Source organism: Brassica napus, chromosome A8, assembly GCF_020379485.1.
Source record: "Brassica napus cultivar Da-Ae chromosome A8, Da-Ae, whole genome shotgun sequence".
NCBI lineage: Eukaryota > Viridiplantae > Streptophyta > Magnoliopsida > Brassicales > Brassicaceae > Brassica > Brassica napus.
Genome location: NC_063441.1, coordinates 5,204,221 through 5,225,396, shown reverse-complemented (window position 1 = coordinate 5,225,396; position 21,176 = coordinate 5,204,221). Strand labels below are relative to the sequence as shown.

At 39.0% G+C, this 21,176-nt stretch overlaps 2 protein-coding genes and 1 non-coding gene across 3 annotated transcripts; 1 reads left to right on the top strand and 2 right to left on the bottom strand.

The window, feature by feature from the left end:
* Positions 1-481: 481 nt before the first annotated feature.
* LOC111199903 lies at positions 482-7,507 on the bottom strand. Its single transcript, XM_048737397.1, has 4 exons — positions 5,918-7,507; positions 1,163-5,885; positions 873-1,076; positions 482-742 (listed from the first exon to the last, which is right to left on the bottom strand). Exons 1-2 carry the CDS (start codon positions 7,505-7,507, stop codon positions 1,656-1,658), a joined length of 5,820 nt encoding a protein of 1,939 aa, XP_048593354.1. The 3' UTR covers positions 482-742; positions 873-1,076; positions 1,163-1,655.
* Positions 7,508-10,542: 3,035 nt separating this feature from the next.
* On the top strand, positions 10,543-10,649 carry LOC125577459. Its single transcript, XR_007315874.1, has one exon. It is a non-coding gene; the product is annotated as a small nucleolar RNA R71 (small nucleolar RNA).
* A 9,598-nt stretch (positions 10,650-20,247) lies between these two features.
* LOC106433139 (small polypeptide DEVIL 9) lies at positions 20,248-20,730 on the bottom strand. The gene is made up of 2 exons (XM_048737396.1): positions 20,725-20,730; positions 20,248-20,583 (listed from the first exon to the last, which is right to left on the bottom strand). The coding sequence occupies exons 1-2, from the start codon at positions 20,728-20,730 to the stop codon at positions 20,248-20,250; spliced, it is 342 nt and encodes a 113-aa protein (XP_048593353.1).
* Between the last annotated feature and the right edge of the window lie 446 nt (positions 20,731-21,176).

Sequence of the window (21,176 nt, the reverse complement as noted above, 5' to 3'; positions counted from 1 at the left end):
AATAAAATGTAAATAATCTATTTTCTAAATTGAAAATACAAAATAAACAAAAATTTAAACAATATGATAAATGTTAAGCCATTACATGGATGTTGTTCCTACATTTATTTAATTTTTAGACCTATTCTCACGTACATTATTTTAGTAACTGCAACTTTGTTCTCTAAGTTAATCTCTAACAGTAGATTGTTCAGCCTACTAATCACGCCCAGCCTTCTACAGCGCAAGTAGATCACTTATTACAAACCATAAAAGTATAATTTAAATTGAAGGGCTTGATTTTTTTTTTGTGCGCAACCTTTCCAAAAGTGAATAGAAAAAAAAACGTTTAAGTAGAAACTCTTAAAAGCTTGTAAATATTCTTGAATAATTTTTAGTATTTAATTTTCTATAGATAAAAATAGAAACAACATTCTGTAGAAACCCCTAGAAACAAAAGATAAGGTCATGAGAGAAAGAAAACACATGAACTTCTCAGTGATACGTTCTTGAAACTTGTATTTTACGCGAATCCCAAATATGCTAGTTCAGAACTAGAGGGCAAACGTGGGATGGGTCGCTCGATAGGGCCAAACGGATTGAAAGGTCTTCCGATAGGGTCAAGGGGCTTGCGGGGGATCGTGTAAGCAGATCCTTCAATAGTATTAACAATTTGATCTTCTTGATTGTTGTTTCCTTGAGGACCATTCCATATCTCGCACTGCTTGAAGTTCTTACTCAATGCCTCGAATCCTCCATCAGTCTAATAAAAAAAAAGACAAGTAAAATTGGTTTTGCGTGGTGCGTAAGGTATACAGAACAAACAACTACGATACTTTTTTTAAACGTAAAGTGACATTATGTTATTAAGAGAGAAAGATGATATATATTACCTGTCGAGGTGGAAAAGCGGAAGATAAACTTTGAGTACCAAACACCAGCTCGGAGGCAACGTCTTTTTGAATGTGTTCACCAGAAGGGATAGATTGGTAAACATGGCTAGACTCTGCAATAGCTTGTGGTTTGCTGAGCTCTTCGTTGGCTTCTCTTGCTATATTGTCGGGCTCGTGTGGGTTGAAGCAGCTAAGTAGTATATTCTGCAAAAGTCAATGGTCCACATAAAAATAGAGACCGAGAAGTATTAATTATGATGAAACTGATACGTATTAACAAATAGGCATACCTTAAGTTGAGTTATGTTGAAAACAATGCAACTGTAAAAGTCATCAGAAGGCAGAATCTGCAATCCTTTATTATTCATTCCATCTGTACGTAACATTCAACCAAAAAAAAGATTAGGTTTATAGAAATTTGTATTTCTATTTTACTTGAAAATCTAAGGAAACTTGTAAAGCAAGAAAGTAAGAAAAAAGGAAAAATCACAAGCATGGTAAATTATGGATCGTGGAGGTTTGAATGGAATCCATACCGTTTTGAAGACCTTGTGTTGATGAATCGTTGCATCTCAGATGATCGACTGGATTTTGAGGTTGTGGAGGTAAAGATGATGATGACTGTGTCAAGTGCGAACTCTCAGTCTCCGTTGTCATTCCGATGAAAGAAAACTTTGGAAAGAAAGAGAGTTTCTTAGTTTGATTATTTAGGGTTTTTGCTCTCTCTTGTTTGCTATATATATATATTTTTTTTTGTAACACAGATTTTTCATTCATTCATACTTAGGCTCCAATGTCAAAGGAGGTCATTACAAAAGGTTCATTCAACAAGGCTTGCTTAGCCAAGGCATCTGCCTCCTTGTTGTTTTCCCGTTGAATCCAAGAGAAATAAACAGACTCAAAAGCAAGAGAGAGACTGAGGATATCAGCAACCACACCATACACCTCAGGGTATGAGGAGCTAGAGTTTATCGCATTGATAAGTTGTAGCGAATCAGACTTGAAATGCACTCGGCGGAGTCCCGTATCGATGCATGTTGCCAGTGCTTCCCTTAGTGCTAGCGCTTCTGCCACCAGTGCTGAGTTGACGAAGAAGCAATGCGCCATGTACGAGCGGCTGTTGATTCCAGTGTCGATGATCCATCCAAGCCCTGCAAGAAACCGTTCTGAGTGCCAAGCCGCATCTGAATGTATAACAATGCAATCCAGTGGGTGAAAATGCGGTGGTTTCGCTGGTACTCGCAGAGCAGGGGCCACCGTTGTTTGCGCCGCTAACCATTCCCTTGCTGCCGAGAGGGCTTTGGTCATGGTTTCCTCTGGTGAAATTGCTTTGTTATTGAAAAGGAGGTTATTTCTTGCTAACCAGATGGACCATAGGATCCACGGCGCTAGCGGTCCCGAGCCAACACCCGTGGGCGGAAGACAGGTCAGTTTGGTTAGAGTAGGCCAACAAGATGCAAAATCTACCAGTCCTCTAGAGTCCAGGCAGTGAGTATAAGGGGCTAGAGACCAGACCTTTTGGGCATACTCACAGTGGAAGAGAAGATGACTGATAGATTCTACGATATCGCAACGCTTACATGGTGTAGCGGTTCCAATGTTCCTAGCTGCCAACTGGGCTCCGACAGGGATTGCTTGGTTCATGATCTTCCATAGGAACAGTTTGATCTTTGGGGCCGTGTGGAGGTTCCAGATGTTTTTATTCCATTCGAAAGGTTCCTGATGGATAGTCTGCTCTGTTACGGCATGAACGTCCCGACGTGCTTTCAATGCTGTCCAGTAACCTGATTTGGTGCTGTATTCGCCTGTAGATGTTCCAAGCCATACCAGTTTGTCCGGAGCCCCAGTGGTACTTGGCTTGATCATGAGAATTTTCTCTTCTTCAAATGGTATTATGCTGTTGATTGCGTCCCTGTTCCATTCGGTCTTGTGAGGCAAGAAAAGGCTCTCAACTTTCAGGTTTTGCTGCGCCTCCGGGGTCGGTCCCATTGGTCTTTCTTGTACCTTACAGTTGAGCCAAGGATCATTCCAGATGTCGATTGTCTTGCCATCTCCCACTACCCATCCTGCATTGCTCATGATGAGGTCCCGTCCTATGAGTATACTTCTCCAGCCATGGGATTGCACTGATCGGCTCTGAGCTTGGATGAACGAAGTGTCTTCAAAATATTTCCCTTTTAGGATCCGGCTGAGCAGGCACGCTGGATTATTAAGGAGCCTCCAGCCTAGCTTAGCTAAGAAAGCGTCGTTGTAGCTTTGGACGTCTCGAAGGCCCAGGCCTCCTGCTCCCTTGGATCGAGTCATCTTGTCCCACGAAATCCAGGCCATTTTGCGGGTTTCACTGCTTCCATCCCACCAAAATCTAGTCAGTGCTGACTGAATTCTATCGCACAGCGAGACAGGAAGCTTGAAACAGCTCATCGCGTGAGACGGAATAGGAGATAGCACACTTTTGAGCATAACCAGTCTTCCAGCTGTTGAGAGGTGCTTGTTTGACCAGCTGCTTGCCTTTACCTTTATCTTATCCACAATAGCCGAGAACAGATCTTTTTTCTTCTTCCCGAAGAGCTCGGGTAGGCCTAGATATTTACCCATACCTCCCTCCTTTTGGATTCCAAGAGCGTCACGGATACAGGTCTTGAGAGAGCTCGGGGTCTTCTTTGCGAAAGTGATGGAGGATTTCTCCGGATTGATAGTTTGGCCCGAGGCGGCTTCGTAGCTCTGGAGGATTCCCTTTAGGGCCGTGGCATCCTCTTTCTTGGCTTTGATGAAAAACATCGTATCGTCGGCGAAAAGTAAATGGTTAACCCGTGGACACCCATGGGCAACCTGGATACCAGCTAGTGATCCTGATTCTTGAGCTCTGTTACACAGTCCCGAGAGGACCTCACTACACAAAATAAATAAGTATGGTGAGAGTGGGTCTACTTGGCGGATTCCCCTACTCGGTTTCACTTTTCCTCTAGGCGAGCCGTTGATGAGGAAAGCGTAGGTAACAGTGGTGACACATTCCATGATCCACGTTATACAACGGGGGTGGAATCCGAGTCTATCAAGAACTAGGTGAATGAATTCCCACTCGAGCCGATCATAGGCCTTGCTCATGTCCGTCTTTACTGCCATGGAGCACCGTTTCTCTGCTTTAGAGGTCTGGAGGAAATGGAGCACTTCGTGGGTGATTAGGACATTATCCGAGATTGCTCTCCCCGGCACAAATGCGGATTGGTTTTCGGATATGATAGAGGAGAGGAGTGGCTGGATGCGCTTGGTCAAAATCTTTGAGATGATTTTGTAATACACATTACATAGCGCTATCGGTCTATACTCCGCCACTGTCCGAGGGCTTTTGATCTTCGGAATGAGACGGACGAGAGTTTCGTTGCTTTTTGGGGGCAGTTTCCCGGTTTCAAAAAAACTTTGGATCTCTAATATAATGTCAATACCAATGGATTCCCAATTGGAGTGGAAGAATCCGGCGGAGAAACCATCCGGGCCTGGTGCTTTGTCCGCGTGAATAGAGAAAACTGCCTTTTTTATTTCCGCAGCCGAAGGGATTGAACTGAGGATGTCGTTCTCTTCTTGAGTGATTACAGGCAATAGAGCTCTCTCCACTATTTCCTCGCGGTCTCCCGGTGAGCTTGTGAATAAATTTTGGAAGTATTGGATCACCACCTCTGATATTTTCTCTTCCGTATAGACAGGTGTGCCATCGGGATCTTCTAAAACGGAGAAGTCATTTGCTCTTTTCCTCTTCTTCGTTGTAGCATGGAAGAAACCGGAGTTTCGGTCTCCTAGTTTCAGCCATAGTAGTCGGCTCCTTTGTCTCCAGTAAGCTTCTTCCGCTTTGTATGCTGCTTTCAAGTCCTCCGATATCTTGTTGATCAGGCTTACATCATTCACTGAACTTGTCTGTGCTTCCTCGAGATCTTCTCTCTTCTGCTCTATAAGGATTCGGCTATTGGTCTGTTTGGTCTTATTCCATCTGGAAATTGCTCCGCGTACCAAACCTATCCTCTCCGCTACGGTTTTATTTCTTGCTGAGTGCCAGGTAGCTCTGATCAGTTCTGTGGCTTCAGGGTTGTCTTTTAACCTCCTGTCGTATCTGAAGAGACCACGACGTCTTTTCCTTGCCGGCTCAAAGATTGACAAGAGTGGTTTGTGGTCCGAACTCTCATAGGGGAGGTAAACACATCTAGCCGTCGGAAATCTCTCAGCCCAGCTAGTGTTCGCCGCTGCTCGGTCCAATCTGCATCTAACATAATGTACTCCCCGCTGGCCCTTCCAAGACAAACAATCCCCTGTGTGTTGCAGATCAAAAAGATCTCCTTCTGCTAGGAAGGTTCTCATGTCAGAGAACGATCCTTCTGGGCGTTCTGGACCTCCATCCTTTTCTTCATTGCTGACTAGATCATTGAAATCTCCGGTAATGAACCAAGGTGAGTCTCGGAGATCCGCTGTGAGTACTAGGTGATCCCATAATTGTTTCCGGCGGTTTCTGTCTGTGTCTCCATAAACAAAGGAGGCAAAAAATTTCTTGCCTTCGTACTCTATGGTCGTGTCCAGTAGGTTGGCATTGGCCTCAAGAACTTCGAGTTGTATTTCCTGTTTCCAGAGGAGTGCTAGTCCACCTGCGCCATGTCCTACTGGTGGAAAGAGATCATAGAACTCATATCCGAGATGATCGAGTTTGTCCAGGACGAACTCATTGGGATTTTTTGTCTCCATGAGAAATATAATATCCGGGTCTGTGCTCTTCTTCAGTTCATGGAGTCGTTGAACTGTCCAGGGATTCCCCAACCCTTGACAGTTCCAGCTCAATATCTTTAAGGAACGGGAGTTAACGGATTCTGAAAATCCGTTTTCTTCCTCTTCATTGTTGCCGGGATCATCTTGCAGAGTGGTTGATCTGAATCCAGAGATGATCCTTGCTGACCTCCCTTTGTTTTGGAGCTTCCTGCCCTGTTCTTGGCTCCTTTGACTGGGGGATCTTGTTCCTGCGTCGTCGATAATTTCCTTCTACAAGAAGGAGGTTTTGTTTGTAGTACCTTGCGTTTTCGGGAATTTGCTCCAGCAAGTGTGTTGGGGCTACTCTGTGATTTTCTGCTTCCTGGTGGTCTCCCAGGCTTTCTTCGAGTAGTTGCCTTAGCTTGTTGTTGAGCGTCCTGTTGGTTCTGGTCTTCAGGAGGTGATGTCGTTGGTCCCAGTCGTAGTAACGCAGGGATTCTCGCCGGGCTGCTTTGTGCTTCTGTTCCTTCGGTCTGTGTTGGCTGTGTGGCTAGGGAAGCCTTCACCATTTGGACCGCTGTTTCTTCGACTTGTCCTTGTTCCTCTGCTTGCCTGAAGCGTTCTTTCCTAGCTGCGCTTTCTGTTGGGTCCGCACATGATGTGTATTGTATCATAACATCACGTATTTCCCCAATAGCTTCCTCCACTGCTTCTCTAGGTAGGTCCACCTGCGTACTCCGGAGAGGAATCCCTCTATCCGAGTGTCTAGGTGCCTCCTTTGAGTTACTTGACTCATCTCGGGACCCCCCTCTTTCCGCCCGTTGGTTTGATATGTTCTTCGCCTGATTATACTCCTTGGTGGGTGAATTTGATCTGGGTCTGCCTTGTTTGCTTACTTCTCTATACACCGAGGTGTGGGAAGTTCTTGCTCTCGAGGAGTCTCGCGAGTTTGACTGGTGACAATCGTGATACTGTTGTCTGTACCAGTGAGTTTGTTTCTCTTCAGGACGGTGGCGTTCAACCTGGTTCTGGTATCTTGGAGATTGTGTGTTCCAGTCTTTGTGGCTATCACGACCAACTCCATAGTGCCGGGCATTCTTCAGGTTGGTACGCCTGTCTATTCCAGTGGTCGGACGAGAAACATGATGATCTTCTCTCTCCCGACGTCGTGGAGGACTGTCTGTCCGGAAGTGGGTCTCCTCCTGTCTTTCCATTTCCTTAAGTCGCTCTTTCTTTTCTGCTTTTGCTTGAAGGCAGTCTCGCAGCTCATGATCGAGTCTGAAGCATTTTGAGCAGTGTCTTTCCAAATTTTCATATACTAGCTTTGCTACCACTTCATCTCCATTGGGATACTCGATGATGGAGCTAGTTATGAGGGGAAGACGGCCATTTATATGGACTCTCATGCGGAAGTTGAGGGAGGAAATTTCCGCATCTTCGTACACTCCGATATTTTTTCCCACTGTTTGGATTGTCTCCTCAGTCCATAGGTGTACTGGAACTCCTTGTACTTTGATCCAAAAAGGAATGAGTGAGGGAAAATCCGGGGCTGTGGTAGGTTCCCATCTCTGGACAATGACCATCCATCTTGCATAGTTGTATGGTCGCTTCTCCAGAACCTTGAGGAGGTCTTCTTCTCTCTCGAATTGAAATTGAAACATTCCTTGTCCCAGGTCCGAGCCGACGGGACGTGACTCCGTGCTCCATTTCTCCGTGAAGAATGGCAAGAGGTTTTGGACTTTTTGGGAGCTAGGGTTGGTAACTCGACCTATTAGGGTGAGGGAATGTTTCTGCAGTAGGTATTCATTCTTGGGGTCTTGAACTTTTACTCTATCTTTTCTTGGCGGTTGGTAGGTTACCTGAGCAATACTTTTTCCTTTTGCTGTTGCAGAGAATCTTTTGTTTTCCATTTTGTCTTCGGAGCTTTGAATGCTGTTTGTTGAGGTAGTACAAATCTGTTTGTCTTGTTGCCTTAAAGACTCCTGAGGCTTGGTGGTTGTACAATCGTACTTCAGTAGTTTAGAGAGCTGGAGATTCTAAACCAGAGCTTTAAACGACATTAATTTCTTGACCAGAGCTTTTATGTGGTTTGTTGACCGGGTTGCAGATCTTCTGTTGTGTGGTCTTCATTAAGCTTGTGAGACGGAATCCCGCTCACACAAGCAGTGGGTGGTAGTGGCTGCCATTCCGACCTGCGTCGGTGGCTAGAACCCGGTGTCGCAGTCTTCAAGCGGTATTCCAGAAGTGGTTTTTTGCCAAAAATAGTAGTAAACCGGCTTGTTGTGGAAACTGGGGGCTGGAAACCTGGTTGGTTGAAACTGTCTCGGGAAAGTCGCCTGGGAGGAAAGTCAGCTCTTTTTACTTCATCATTTTTTGCTATATATATATATACTATTTCTTTTACAACGAAAGACTATTCTATTACTCAATCTTGAAGTCGTCTAGATATATACTATTATTTAACAAGTAAATTTGTTTAATTGTCTTATTCTCCATGCTTTTAGGATAAATTATTAGTTTAATTAATTTTATTATTTAAGATTTTATTTTAATATAAATTGATTGTTAATTATTTAGTATTATTATTTATCAAATTACTTACGGTGTGCTGTTTATCTTATAGACAAAATTAACAGAAAATATCCCACAGTTTTAAGTTATTTACTAGAAAAATAGATTTAAAAAGGGATGTTTGGAAAAAATACTCTATTTATGTTTTCGGATTTGAAAACTACATTGATTTAATTTTTTTTTGAAAATACACTTGTCCAGTATGTAAAAAGACATTTTGATCAAGTCTAAGTTAAATATTTATGCTATAATAATTTAAAATTTTAAACTGAAAATTATTGAGATTAACATATATTGATGATTTATGTTTGTTTACATCTCTTAATATATTTCAATGTTTGTCTTTTTATGAAAATTATAAACTTTAGATAAAAATAAAAATTACTTAACATAGTCATCACTTTCTCAAACATATAATATAAGATTTTGCATGTTGAAACTCATCATCTCACCAAACTTATAACTATGAAAATTTTCTCTTTCCATTGCATGATTATAGAGGATTACAAACACTAATCCGAGTGGATGTTACAGATAAAATAGAGTCTTGTGTACGTGGCAGTAGCAGATAGGATGAAGATAATGATTGGTAAAACAGCCATGTGTCTGTGTGATTGGAAGAAGAAGTTTGTTAGGGTATAACTTCTTCATTCATCAAGAAAAATATTGACAGTGTTAGATCATCTTCTTCCTCTAGATTCTGTGTATGTTTTTTTCCATTGAAATTGCTTGGAGATTTGTTCATGTTGTTTCAGAATCTTTCTTCTGTAATAGATTCTTTATACTTGAGCTACGTTTCATTGTTTTATGAACGGTGAATCAATTATCGTAGAGGTGAACTCGTTTATCTCTATCAGTGGTATCAGAGTCATTCGTGTCCTTAGATCAGTAGCAGGCTGTTTGAACCGAGTTTGGTCAGAAATAAGTGAGAGAGACGAAACTCGTCAGTAGATTAATATCGAAGGCATTTTATTGGAAAGGTGTTTGTCGGTTACATATAAGGAAACGAACGGTGAAACAGCCGGTGCTCAAGGAGCTTGCCGGGAAAGTATAAGTCGACGAGAATATGGATGTTGTTCCTACAAATATTGTCTGCATTTGGTTAATCTTGGACCTATATGGAATATTTTTTTCATCTATTTAATTCATTCATAAAAGTTTCATATGCTAGTAGAGTGAAATCAAATTCCACAGAAATGTATTACTCCCTAATCAGGAGGATTATATTCACTTTAGAGGTAAAGAACTTTCATGTCATCTTTGTTAGATTTTAAAATTTTCAGCACTAACTATCACTCAATGTCATTTCCAACGTGATCTTATAGAATGCTTTCTTGCAGATCGCTTTATCTAGCTCTCGCTTAGTCTGAGTTTTGTTAGGAGGGAAGGGTGGTAGAGTCCTATACACTCTTTCTATAGCGGGTTCAACAGGAGTCGAGAGTCGATCGACATTGTTTCCAGAGTGTCGACCGATATTCACCGTGGTTTGTCGATCGACGTTCGTTCTTTCTTGTCGATCAATTTTGACATCTTCTCCAAATTCTCCTTCTTCCTCCTCAAGGTCGATGGCCTCTTTCTCAGTTCTCGAGGTATTTCTGACTCGGTGTTGGGATCATCGAGGATTATAGGGCGTGACCTATTTTCATCGGCTTCCTCAACTACAACATGTTTCTCTGTGTTGTTGATTTCTATTGTGCTTGGAATGAGGCATTTTCCGCTTCTCAATAACACGACATTAACTTGACATTTCAGGTTCGCGTCAGTGCGCCCAGGGAGACGTCATGTCTCTCTTTTGATGGCGGTTTCATTTTCCGCGACCCGACTGTCCAGTCTCTTAATGTGTTCACTCAAAGTGTCAAACTTCCGCATCAGCTCACTAAAGATTAAGTCTTATCTTTCCGTTCAGGTCAGTGGCCAATTTGCGATTTCCCGTGAAAGCTTGGTTTAGCCTAAATTTCGCTCTGCCTCGGCGTGATCAAACAGTAGCATCATAATTTTGGGTAAAGCTATCGGGGTTAGGATACTTATTTTCCAAGGTTTGCCTATCTACGAAATCTATTTGCTGTTCTAGCTCAGATAGGGTATCATCATCAATTTGGTAAATTCCAAATTGGTTCTGTCTTTCAAAAGCAGGATGGGGTGAGTCTAGATGTTCTTTAATTTCGAGTAAAGGTGACTCATCAACTGAGTCAACTTTCCTTCCTAACTCTACGTCCATCATTTCGTAGGATCTTCCTGTAGCTATATTCTTGGTCAAACGCTTCGCTTCTTCAGGGTTTTTGGTACTGAAGTTCCCTTCACTGGCTATGTCGAGCGTAATTTGGTAATGAAGCTTAATACCTCCATAAAGGTATTAATGAGTTGTGGCTCTGAATAGCCATGGTGGGGGCATTCAAGTTGGTAGCTCTTGAATCTCTCCCATGCGTTTCTGAACGATTCCTGTGGACCTTGACAGAATGTGGAGATTTTCTTCCTTACATCCTAGGAGTGCGCCTCATCGAAGAATTGATTGATAAAGGCACTCCTTATCTCCTTTCAACAGGTCAAAGATCTTGTTGGTATTTGGTCTAGCCATTTTCTGGCGTCGCCTTCTAAGGAAAATGGAAAGAGTTTACATCGATTGTATTCATCATCCATCAACTCTTCTAGATACTTGGTGTGATCGTGCAGTCGCTATGAGATGGTCCCATGGAAAGGGTTTTGACGTACCATAATTAAGTATTCGGGACTGATCCCGGATTTCTTGGTATCATCTTTTGGTAGTCTAATTGCGGACCTATTGGAATAGGTTCTTCCAGGGTTTAAGTTGTCTTGCAAAGGCAATTTCCACTCATTATCTCTTTCTGAGAGATTTAATTTGAAGAGGGATTTCAGTCCCCTGTTCATTCATGATTTGGTTGTTTGCGTTGCTTAGTTGACTTTCAGGTTCTCCTAGGACTACTCCCTCATTAGCATCATTGGTAAGAGAAAACTTACCTGCTTCCGGCGGGGTGTTGTCGATCGATGTTTGATGTTCGACTTCGACCGATATTGCTGCCGACTTGTCGCTCGATATTGCTCTCACTTTGTCGATCGATGTCCGGCCGAAATCCATGTTTTCCATCTTGAAGCTCCTGTGTCAGCAAGAAAAGAGAGAAATTTTTTAGCAAATTTAGCAACAAAATCTATATTAAATTCTAAACGTAATCTAATGGTAATAAGAAAGAGTCCCCGGCAACGGCGCCAAATTTGATATCACTCAAATTATCCTAAGAACTCAAGTAAGAGGTTCAGATGTAGTACTTAGGGATCGAATCCACATAGACTCTAGTATTACACAATAGATTATGGTCTTTAAATAAATCTAGATTGAATGGTTTATAAGTTTTAAAAGCAGTAAATGGATTGGTGAGCAAATTTATTGCTCGATTGATTGTTTTGAGGTTGTTAACAGTTGGTTGAAGTAGCTAGATTCAGGTATATTCTCAGGTATGATAAGTAAAACTTAACTTGGGAAATTAGGGGTTTATTAATTGTTCTTGAATTCAAATTAAGATATAATCTATTTGATCATCTAATCTGGTTCTCGGATCTCAACTCTCGTATGTTAATCACGAGAAAGTGTCGATCGATAATTGTTTGTGAATATCGATCGATACATCATTCAAAATATCGATCGACAGGGCTATCGCTGCGTCGACCGATATTTCTTCCAGAAAGCTTTACGGACAAATTTCATTTATATTCTCTAACTTAATAGACCAACTCTCGTTTGTATCTAGTCAGTTAGATCATTCTAGTTATTTTCAGGCACTGAGTCAAGCAACGGCTTGATCCCAATTAATCCTAAGATCTAAGTTTAAAGGATGATCAATCCTAAACTTAGCTTTAAGCACAACTAGATGAAGGAACTATATTTCTAAACACCCTAGCAATTGTTATGTCAGTATTACATTTATCAACCTATTTGAGAAACCTAAATCTAACAGTAAGGACTACTCAGACATATTCATGAAACACATAGTTATGATGGTCTGAATAATACTTAGATAAAATAAATAGTAAAAGTAACATAAATAATGAAAACAAGGGAGTTCAAGATCTTCTCTGTTTTGCAGTAGATGATCTATCTCTCCAATCCTAAGCCCTCCTCTTTCAATGGTGGCTTCTTGCCTCCTCCAAATAAGGTCTAAAAATGTCTCTAGGCAAGTCTGCCTCTAAAATGATACAAAACCCTAATAAATAGCCTAATAAGCGGTCAGGGACTAATGATGTAATTATTAAGATTTTTGTGAAACTTGAAATCTTCTAATTTGTCATTAATTCTTGGATAGCTTCATAATCGATCGATGTGAGGAACCCAACATTGATCGATATTTGGTGGTAACTGTCTGTCGATACTGAATTGCGACCGTCGACCATCTCTTGCTTCCAAGCAAAGCTCAAAAAATCTTCAAAAAGCTCCAAATACATCATTTTCTTCCAGATAGTACATGAACCTGTAATTGCTCTAAATAGACTCTATATAGTAATAATATATCTTAAAACATTCATAAACCATGGTTAAAAATGGGTAAAATTCATGGTCTATCAGTATCATTGCTTCTCTGATGCATTACTCTCTAGAATCACTAAAGGGTTTTGTTGATCAAATTGTCAGGAGCAAAGGGAGATCGTTGAAGCCATTGTAACTCTTTTGCTGAGTGACGAGAGAGGATCAATCATCCCTCTCCGTTTCCTCCTTGGAATGTTAAAGATCAGAATTACAATCGATGTAGAGATCTCTTACATGCATGAGTTATAACGTAGAACTAGACTTTGACCCGCGCGTCTGCGCGGGTATATTTTTCAAAAGTATGTTTCTATTTGTTTTTCATGTCAATAATATAAGGGTTATGCAAAATACCCGAATCTGAAGAACCGAACCGATCTGGATCCGAAAATGTAGTACCAAACCCAAACCGAAATTGAGTAAATATCTGACTTATTCAAAATTTTGGTTTTTAGAGAACCAAAACTGAATCCGATCCGAACCGAAGTATTTCGGGTACCCGAATGTATACGAAATAGATTTATATACTTATATATATATATTAATTATTTTTAGATTTAATATATATATAACATCTAGAATATATATGATACTTTTAAGTTGGTTTAAATACTTAAAAATATATACAAATAATCAATAGTAAATATATAAAATAGTAAAATTATACTTAAAACACCAAAAATACTTAAAATAATTATTGATTCTCTATCCAAATATTTGAACTAAAGTAATTTATATGTTACCTTTAGGTATTCTGAAATTACGCAAATTAATTTATATGTTACCTTTCGGTCACTCAAACAGACCTGAACCGAACCCGATTATGTACCAGATAGATAATTTCTCACAATAAAATGGACTTCCAAATTTTCTTAAAAGTATAAGCCCATTACTTTTTTTTTCTTAATATACTGCTATCCATGTTTCCAAACAAACCTATTTTTTAAAACTACAATTTATGTTTCCAATCAAACCTCATTTTTAAAACTGCAATCCATATTTCCATACAAACTTTTTTTTAAACTACAATCTATCTTTCCAAACAAACTATACATGTTTCCAAACAAACCTAATTTGTACTTGAGTTTTAATAAGATAGATAGGTCAGCAGTTAGAGAGCGTGAGACTTCATGATCTGCCTATACCTTCTGTAGGAAGGGAAGAGTCCATGTACGATGTGGATACTGTCTATAGGATACCCACACGCTTTCTTGAGAGGGTTGATGAAAAAGATGAAGACAATGGTTATGATACAGACTTCACTGGTCATCACCATGGTTCGTTGCTGAAAGTGGGAAGGATCAGGAATGCGTACTTGGCTGAGATTGCACGGGATCCATACCTAAGTCTACAGAAGTTCACAGCCATTATAGAGAGGTTACCTAATTACGCACGTATGTAATAACTTTAAAATATAACTATACACATGTTTATTATTTCAATCCAAGTTTTATATGTGTTTATTTGAAATGATGGCTTGAGGTTATTTTTTATGAGTGTTTGATCTGCGTGGACTTTTGCAGATAAGCATTCGAGCAATAGATGGCTCCTAAACTTTTACATAGCTGATTTTGGCAAACACGTGTTTTTTTTTTTTTTTTTTTTTTTTTTTGGTAAAATGTTAAATTTATTATACCAAGTTTTAGTTTTTGACAGACATTACAATAGATTAACTAGAAGCAGAATTACTGAAATTAAACTAAACATCAATGCCAATCACAACAACACTAGCTTAAACAGAGACGAGAAACAAAGACGTTTGGAGACGGAGACCAGCGAAGCAAAGCTCAGACCAGGGAAAATGGAGGGAACCGCAGGAGCAAGCCAGTTGCCACGAGTCCGAGAGAAAGGCGGCTCAAACCTTGAAGCAGGGTACCTACAGCTTCCGGCAAGCCAGCGAATCGCGAACCACTCCGCGAATCACAAGCACGAACTCACAAACCAACCTGACATTGACATACACCAGCGGCACGAGGCAGTGGGACTATCCGACGATGCCGTCGTACGGTTTAAGACTCGAAGATTGCCGCCTTCAAGGCCCTCACCGGGACCGTATACACCCGTTGAACCGAGAGCCTATATAGAGCAAGCGGACCGAACAGCACACCACCTCTGGAGCAGCCTCAACCGAGTTAGAGAGAAGACCGAGAGCTTAACTGAAAACCTACCTCCATCGGAACCTACTTCGAAGCCCTGCCTTCAGCTAGTAGCACGCTGGAATTAGCACAAGGAGAGAAGCTTGGCGACGGTGGACGCCACAACGACGGGACCTCTAACTTTGAGGCGAGCAAACCACCAGTAACGAGACGATGGCCAAAGCAACACCACGCGCTGCCACCGGAGCAACCTCAAAGCAGGAGAGAGACTCACCCACTCAAGGACTCCACGCACTTCCCCCGAAGACCACCGGAGGAGACAAAGACAGAGAGAATCACCAGAGTTGCAAGCAACCCAGATCTGAGACCAAGAGGCCTCCCCGACGAACCACGCGCCGCCAAACCGAAAAGCTTAACGAGATCTAAAAAAAAATCTCCTAGACAAAGTCGCCGGAGCAAAACTGGAAGTAGCCACAGCAAGGAGCAAACGCCGTCCTCTAGCGTCACTACCCTCACCGGGAACAACACAGATCTACTCCATAAACCCGGATCTGAACCAGGAGAGAATCTCAGAGCTTCACCTCCTCCGACACAGAGAAAAGACCACGGAGATGACGATGAGAAGCGGAGGAAACAGGGGGGGCTCCAGCGACCGCAAAAGGACACGGCAGCCACCGGAGCGGGGAGTAAACGCGGCGGAGGAAAGTTGAGTAGAGAGAGGGGAGTAAACACAGAGGGGAGTAAAGGGTTTTTTCTCTATGTCGGCAAACACGTGTTCGTTCAAGTTTGCATATAAACTTTAGTTTTATAATTTTGTATAAACCCATGTAAGCTATATGGACGTTCATCTCAAAGCTTTGTGGACCACTTATTAAAAATTAAAAGTATATGAGTTCACTATAATAACCCATGTAAGAAAGCTGTTTGGAAAGACATTCAAAATTAAATAGCCCTTATATATTTTTACTTAGTTTGACATCCGAATTCAACTCAATGTATAGTTTCCATGTAGCTAGAAATACTTAAATCATTGTTGCCATTTAAGTTCTTTGGTATTTATGAGGGTGCATATTAAAAGAAACGTGTTCGGCTTTTTCTACATTAGTTGGAGAAGTTTCTTTGAAATCAGTCTTTCCATATGTCTATATACAATATATTTTTATTGCTTAGATTATGTTTTGAAAAATTTATCATTACTGTTATCATAAGACCCAAATCAAGACCAAATATTGTATTTCTATTATACATGGAAACGATCTAAAAGTTATATGATGCTTGGAGAAGTGTCTACACTTTTTAATATTGTGAAAGATTTTGTGACGAACATTACATATACGACCATCCTAAATTGGCAAATCTTAAATAAACGAATCATAAATAACATTTACTATGATGTACCTATATAATATCATATGATAGACGAGTCAAAACTTATTACTTCCCTCACTCTTAAAACATCGGTAGCATTCATCACTGGTTGTTTTCATCCATGTCTCTAATTTCAAACCATTCAAATCTCTACGGAAGATCAGTGTCAAGATCATTCGTTTTAGAAGCAGTATTCAGATGCTGGTAGACTAACAATTGAGAGGGTTGTCATCGACCTTAACGTGACTAAATAATGTATACATATGATTACAAACGTTTATGTCCATGTTTAATTTAATATCTTCTAAGGATTTTTTAATCTCATTTTAACTGGGATTGAAGATTCAAGCAAAAGTTAAAAAAAAAATGGTTAGTCAGTTTGATCTTGAAATTTTATCTGATCATGAAACAGACTAAATGGTTGTATAGGAATTCCATAACTAGCCTAAACAGACTAAATGGCTGTTCCGGACTTTTATTTGATCCTGAAATTTCTAAGGGTAATTTCTAATGTACATTACTTCAAATCAATGTAAGCTTAATTGTATTCTATTTATTTATTTTTAAATTAGCTGGAGTATTTTGTATAACTTATAGGTTCAATTGTAATGTCTTATATAAATTCTGTAACAGCATTCCAAGCACCGCAAATTGATGTTAAGGCTGAAGGGTTAGAGATTTATGTGAGAATCTATAACTAAATATTCACCACATATGAAGATTCTAATTCTTTTGAAAGTTGGAATATTTTTTCCTTTCAACATCTCCCAGATATAATGAAGTAGTTTGTCTTAATAATTTAATTTTCTTTTTCTTGGACTATTATCTAGATTTGACTTGATTTTTCATACGTTTAAAAATTATAATATAAAGCGATTGGTTTGACATTGGGATTGTATAAATTCATATAACATGAAACCAAACAAATAATAATAGTTTTTGATTTATAACCAAAAAAAACAAGGGAAATTGGTTTGTATAACCATCAAACAAATTATAATTTAATGGCTAACCAAAAAACCTTGATCACCTATACACTTTCCTTCTTATACATAATATTGCCATATTGCCCTCAGATACAACCGGTTGAAACCTGCAAGAAAAAATAAAGAAAAATTAATAATAATAATAATAATACTCAAAAGTAACGTGTGGCCTTTGAAAATCACACATTCTCTCTCACATGTGCTTTGTTTTGGTAACTTTACAGTAGATGAAATTCTTCTTCCCAGATTTTTTCTTGAATTGATTTCTTCTCAAGAGAAGATCAATCAACTGTGGTAAAAAAGAGGCAACGATGAAGGTGTAGACGGTGAGAACACACACCATCTCTTTAATTTTTTCCTCCATCTCTTAACTCACTGATTCTTACAATCATGCTTTTGTTTTCATATTGTTTTCGTTTTTAAATCTTGTAAATGAGATGGGATTATCGCATCAAAGTTAGATCTATGATAGATATCCACTGATGAAGAGTAACGACGGCGGATCTGTAAAGTGTTGTTGTGTCAGAAAAAGGAGTACATGAAGACGATCTTTATATGGAAATAAAGAATAATGAGAGTGAGCCAAATGAATGCGTATCAGCATGTCTAAGAATGAAGAATTGAAGAAGATGAACTTTTCGTCTATACTATATTCAGTGAAATGAATAGTATAGTATATATTCTTTAGGGTAGCTATTTGTGTAAAGGTACCATACTATTTGAGACGAAATGCTATACTATTCCTTAAAATGTAATAATATGCCATGTTTTCAAATTCGATAGTTATTTTCATTGTCATTTTCTGTGATTGATTGTAATATGAAATTTTTTTTTGTAAATGTTGCACAAATTTGATTATTTGGAATCTTCATTATTACCAATTCTAGTTTAGAAATCTAAATTCTATTATTTAGATGAATGGTGGTGAAGTTGAGGTTTGCATTATATTTTGAGATTTGGGTTTACAGTTTAGGGTTTTGGGTTTATATTTGGGTTTAGGATTTAATAATTAGTGCTTAGGGTTTAGTAATTTCGTTCTTAAACTTGGTCATTTGGAAAATGTAAATGGAGTGGACCAGTACATCTATACTATTTATAGCGGTTCCATACTATGTCGTCTACATTGAGAAAATTGACAACATATTATATAGATTGTTTGGGTTTATACTTTAGTTATTTGGGTTTAGATTTAGTAACTAGGGGTTTTTAGTATTTAAGTGGGTGAGTAGAGTTTAGTTTTTAGGGTTTATATTTAGGTTTAGAGTTTAGTGATTAGGGTTTAGGGTTTATATTTGGGTTTAGGGTTTAGTGATTTGGGTTTAGGGTTTATATTTGGGTTTAGAGTTTAGTGATTAGGGTTTAGGGTTTATATTTGGGTTTAGGGTTTAGCGATTAGGGTTTAGGGTTTAGTGATTAGGGTTTAGGGTTTATATATGTGTTTAGGGTTTAGTGATTAGGGTTTAGGGTTTATATTTGAGTTTAGGGTTTAGTGATTAGGATTTAGAGTTTAGTGATTAGTGTTTAGGGTCTATATCTGGGTTTAGAGTTTAGTGATTATGGTTTAGGGTTTATATTTGTGTTTATGGTTTAGTGATTAGGGTTTAGGGTTTAGTAATTTTGTTTTCAAACTAGAGTTTAGGGTTTAGAGTTTATATGTCATGTCTTCAAATTTGATATTTCTCTTCTATGCCATTTTGTATGATTGCTCGTAATATAAAATTAGTTTCATTCAAATGTTTGACAATGTGAGGGTCATGTCTAGTTTAACAACGTCTTTTTCATCAACAAGTACTTTTATTTCTTCTTCTACTATTTTACATATGATTCCCAACTAACATAAATAGAACAAATATTTGTATACTATTTTATACAATGTTCCATACTATGTATGTATAGTACTTGAAAATATTATAAAATATTATATATTTCAGATTTTGATTTTCTTTTAAATATATATTGTAGCTTAGATTTTAGTTTAGGATTTAGTGGCCATGATTTAGAGTTTAGTAATTAGGGGTTGGATTTAGAGTTTAGTATGATATTTTCCATCTTTATATACTATAGTTTAGTATCACAAAATATTATATATATTTTCAGATTTTAATTTTATTTAAAATTATAAATATATAATATAGTTTACATTTGAGTTTGAGTTTAGTGGTCCATTTATTTAGTATTTAAAAGTTGGAGTTAATGAAATGTTTGTGGTGATATAAAGTAAAATTAATGAAATATTTGTGGGTATGTGTATGTGATGTGGCTGTGTTATCTTCATTTTGTTGGTGACAGTTTGCATTAATTATTGGCCACACTTGGATTTTGTCAACGTCATCTCCACATCTTGAAGTCACCGGCAACTTGCATGAATCAAGGGTAAAACCGGTGGAAATGAAGCACAATTGATAGATACTATATTATGTCAAAATCAGTGCTCTGCACTTAGTTTCTTTTCCAAACTTGGTCATTTCACAAATTGACCCAAAAAACAAAAACCTAAAGAGTTAAAAAAAAACAAAAAAAAATAATCCGAAACCAAACCGATATCCAGATTGAACAAACTTTATGTCTTCTTCTCTGAAAAATAACGAAATTAATAATCTAATTCCGCGCAAGGCGTGAATTACTACCTAGTACTCACATTAATACATATTATAAGTTGTATCAAAGCTTGTAAATAACCCCCTCTTCCGTTGTACAGTCAGTTCAATTCGTCAGTCAATTATAATTTTATTTTGCGATATACCGGCAAATTTCCCTAAAAATATCAGAGAATTGTACTTGGTTTATCATCACTAGCATGCGAACATATCATATTGGGCTTGTTAAAAGGATGTTGTTAAAAAGCTCACATGTTATTCACAGTATGTATAGAAGCCCAAATAGTCAAATACCAATACATGGAATCTTCTTTCATGTTACCGAGATTCCCAGAAAAGACAAGCACTCTACAAATCCAAAAGTAGAACTGTAAAACAATAAACTAAAGTCCTAAAATCGCATCACATTCTACTTGCTTCCTCTAAAATTAGATATTCTAATTCTGGGTTGGTCCGGTTGATTATTACGACTTTGATTGAGTCAGAAAACCAGAGAACGAGCTAGTCGGAAATAGAGTGGTCATGCCAGCAAAGGAGCATGGAAACACAGCGTCGGAGGATGTAGAGGCGAGTTCGTTGTTGCTTAGCCATCAGCAGGCACCGATCTCCGAAGCTGGTTTTCCGGTTCGGTTTACTCGAAGAAGGATTGGACATATACAGACAAGTTTCAAGGGAGCAATATCTATAAAATTTTGTTTTAGTTGATGTGAAAAAGCAAGAATTGAGATTGCAAATGAAAATGGAAATGGGCGAGTATAATGTATAAATAGAGAATAGTACAAAAGGGTGAAGTTGAACGCGTCTGCTACGTGTAGGTCCTACCCACGCTTTTGTTTTCTAGATTCTGTCTCCTCTTTCCTCGAATCTTCTTTATCATTATCCACGTGTTTTAATTGATTCAGAGCTCATGACGTTAATTTCCCTACTTTCTTTCACTGAATTAAACTTATAATAACACAAAAATTTCAAGAAGATTACAACCATATAAGCATTTGACTAAAACTTAACCGTTTCATCTCTCGATCTACTGACAAGTGCCTTCCGTTTTACGAACTACTGCACGGTAACAAACATTTTGTCTGGGACGAGAAGTGCGAAGAAGCATTGGGACAGCTCAAACAGTATCTTACGACCCCTCCCGTGATGTCTAAGCCTGAAGCCGGCGATACAATTTCCCTCTATATTGCAGTGTTTTCTACCACAGTCAGCAGCGTCCTCATCCGAGAAGATCGAGGTGAACATAAACCAATGTTCTATATGAGCAAGCGAACGACCGACCCAGAGACACGGTACTCCATGCTCGAGAAAATGGCCCTAGCCGTTATCACGTCAGCAAGGAAGTTACGTCCTTACTTCCAATCGCACACGATCGAAGTACTGACGAATCAGCCCCTTCGTACCGTGATGCAGAACACCAAACAGTCGGATAG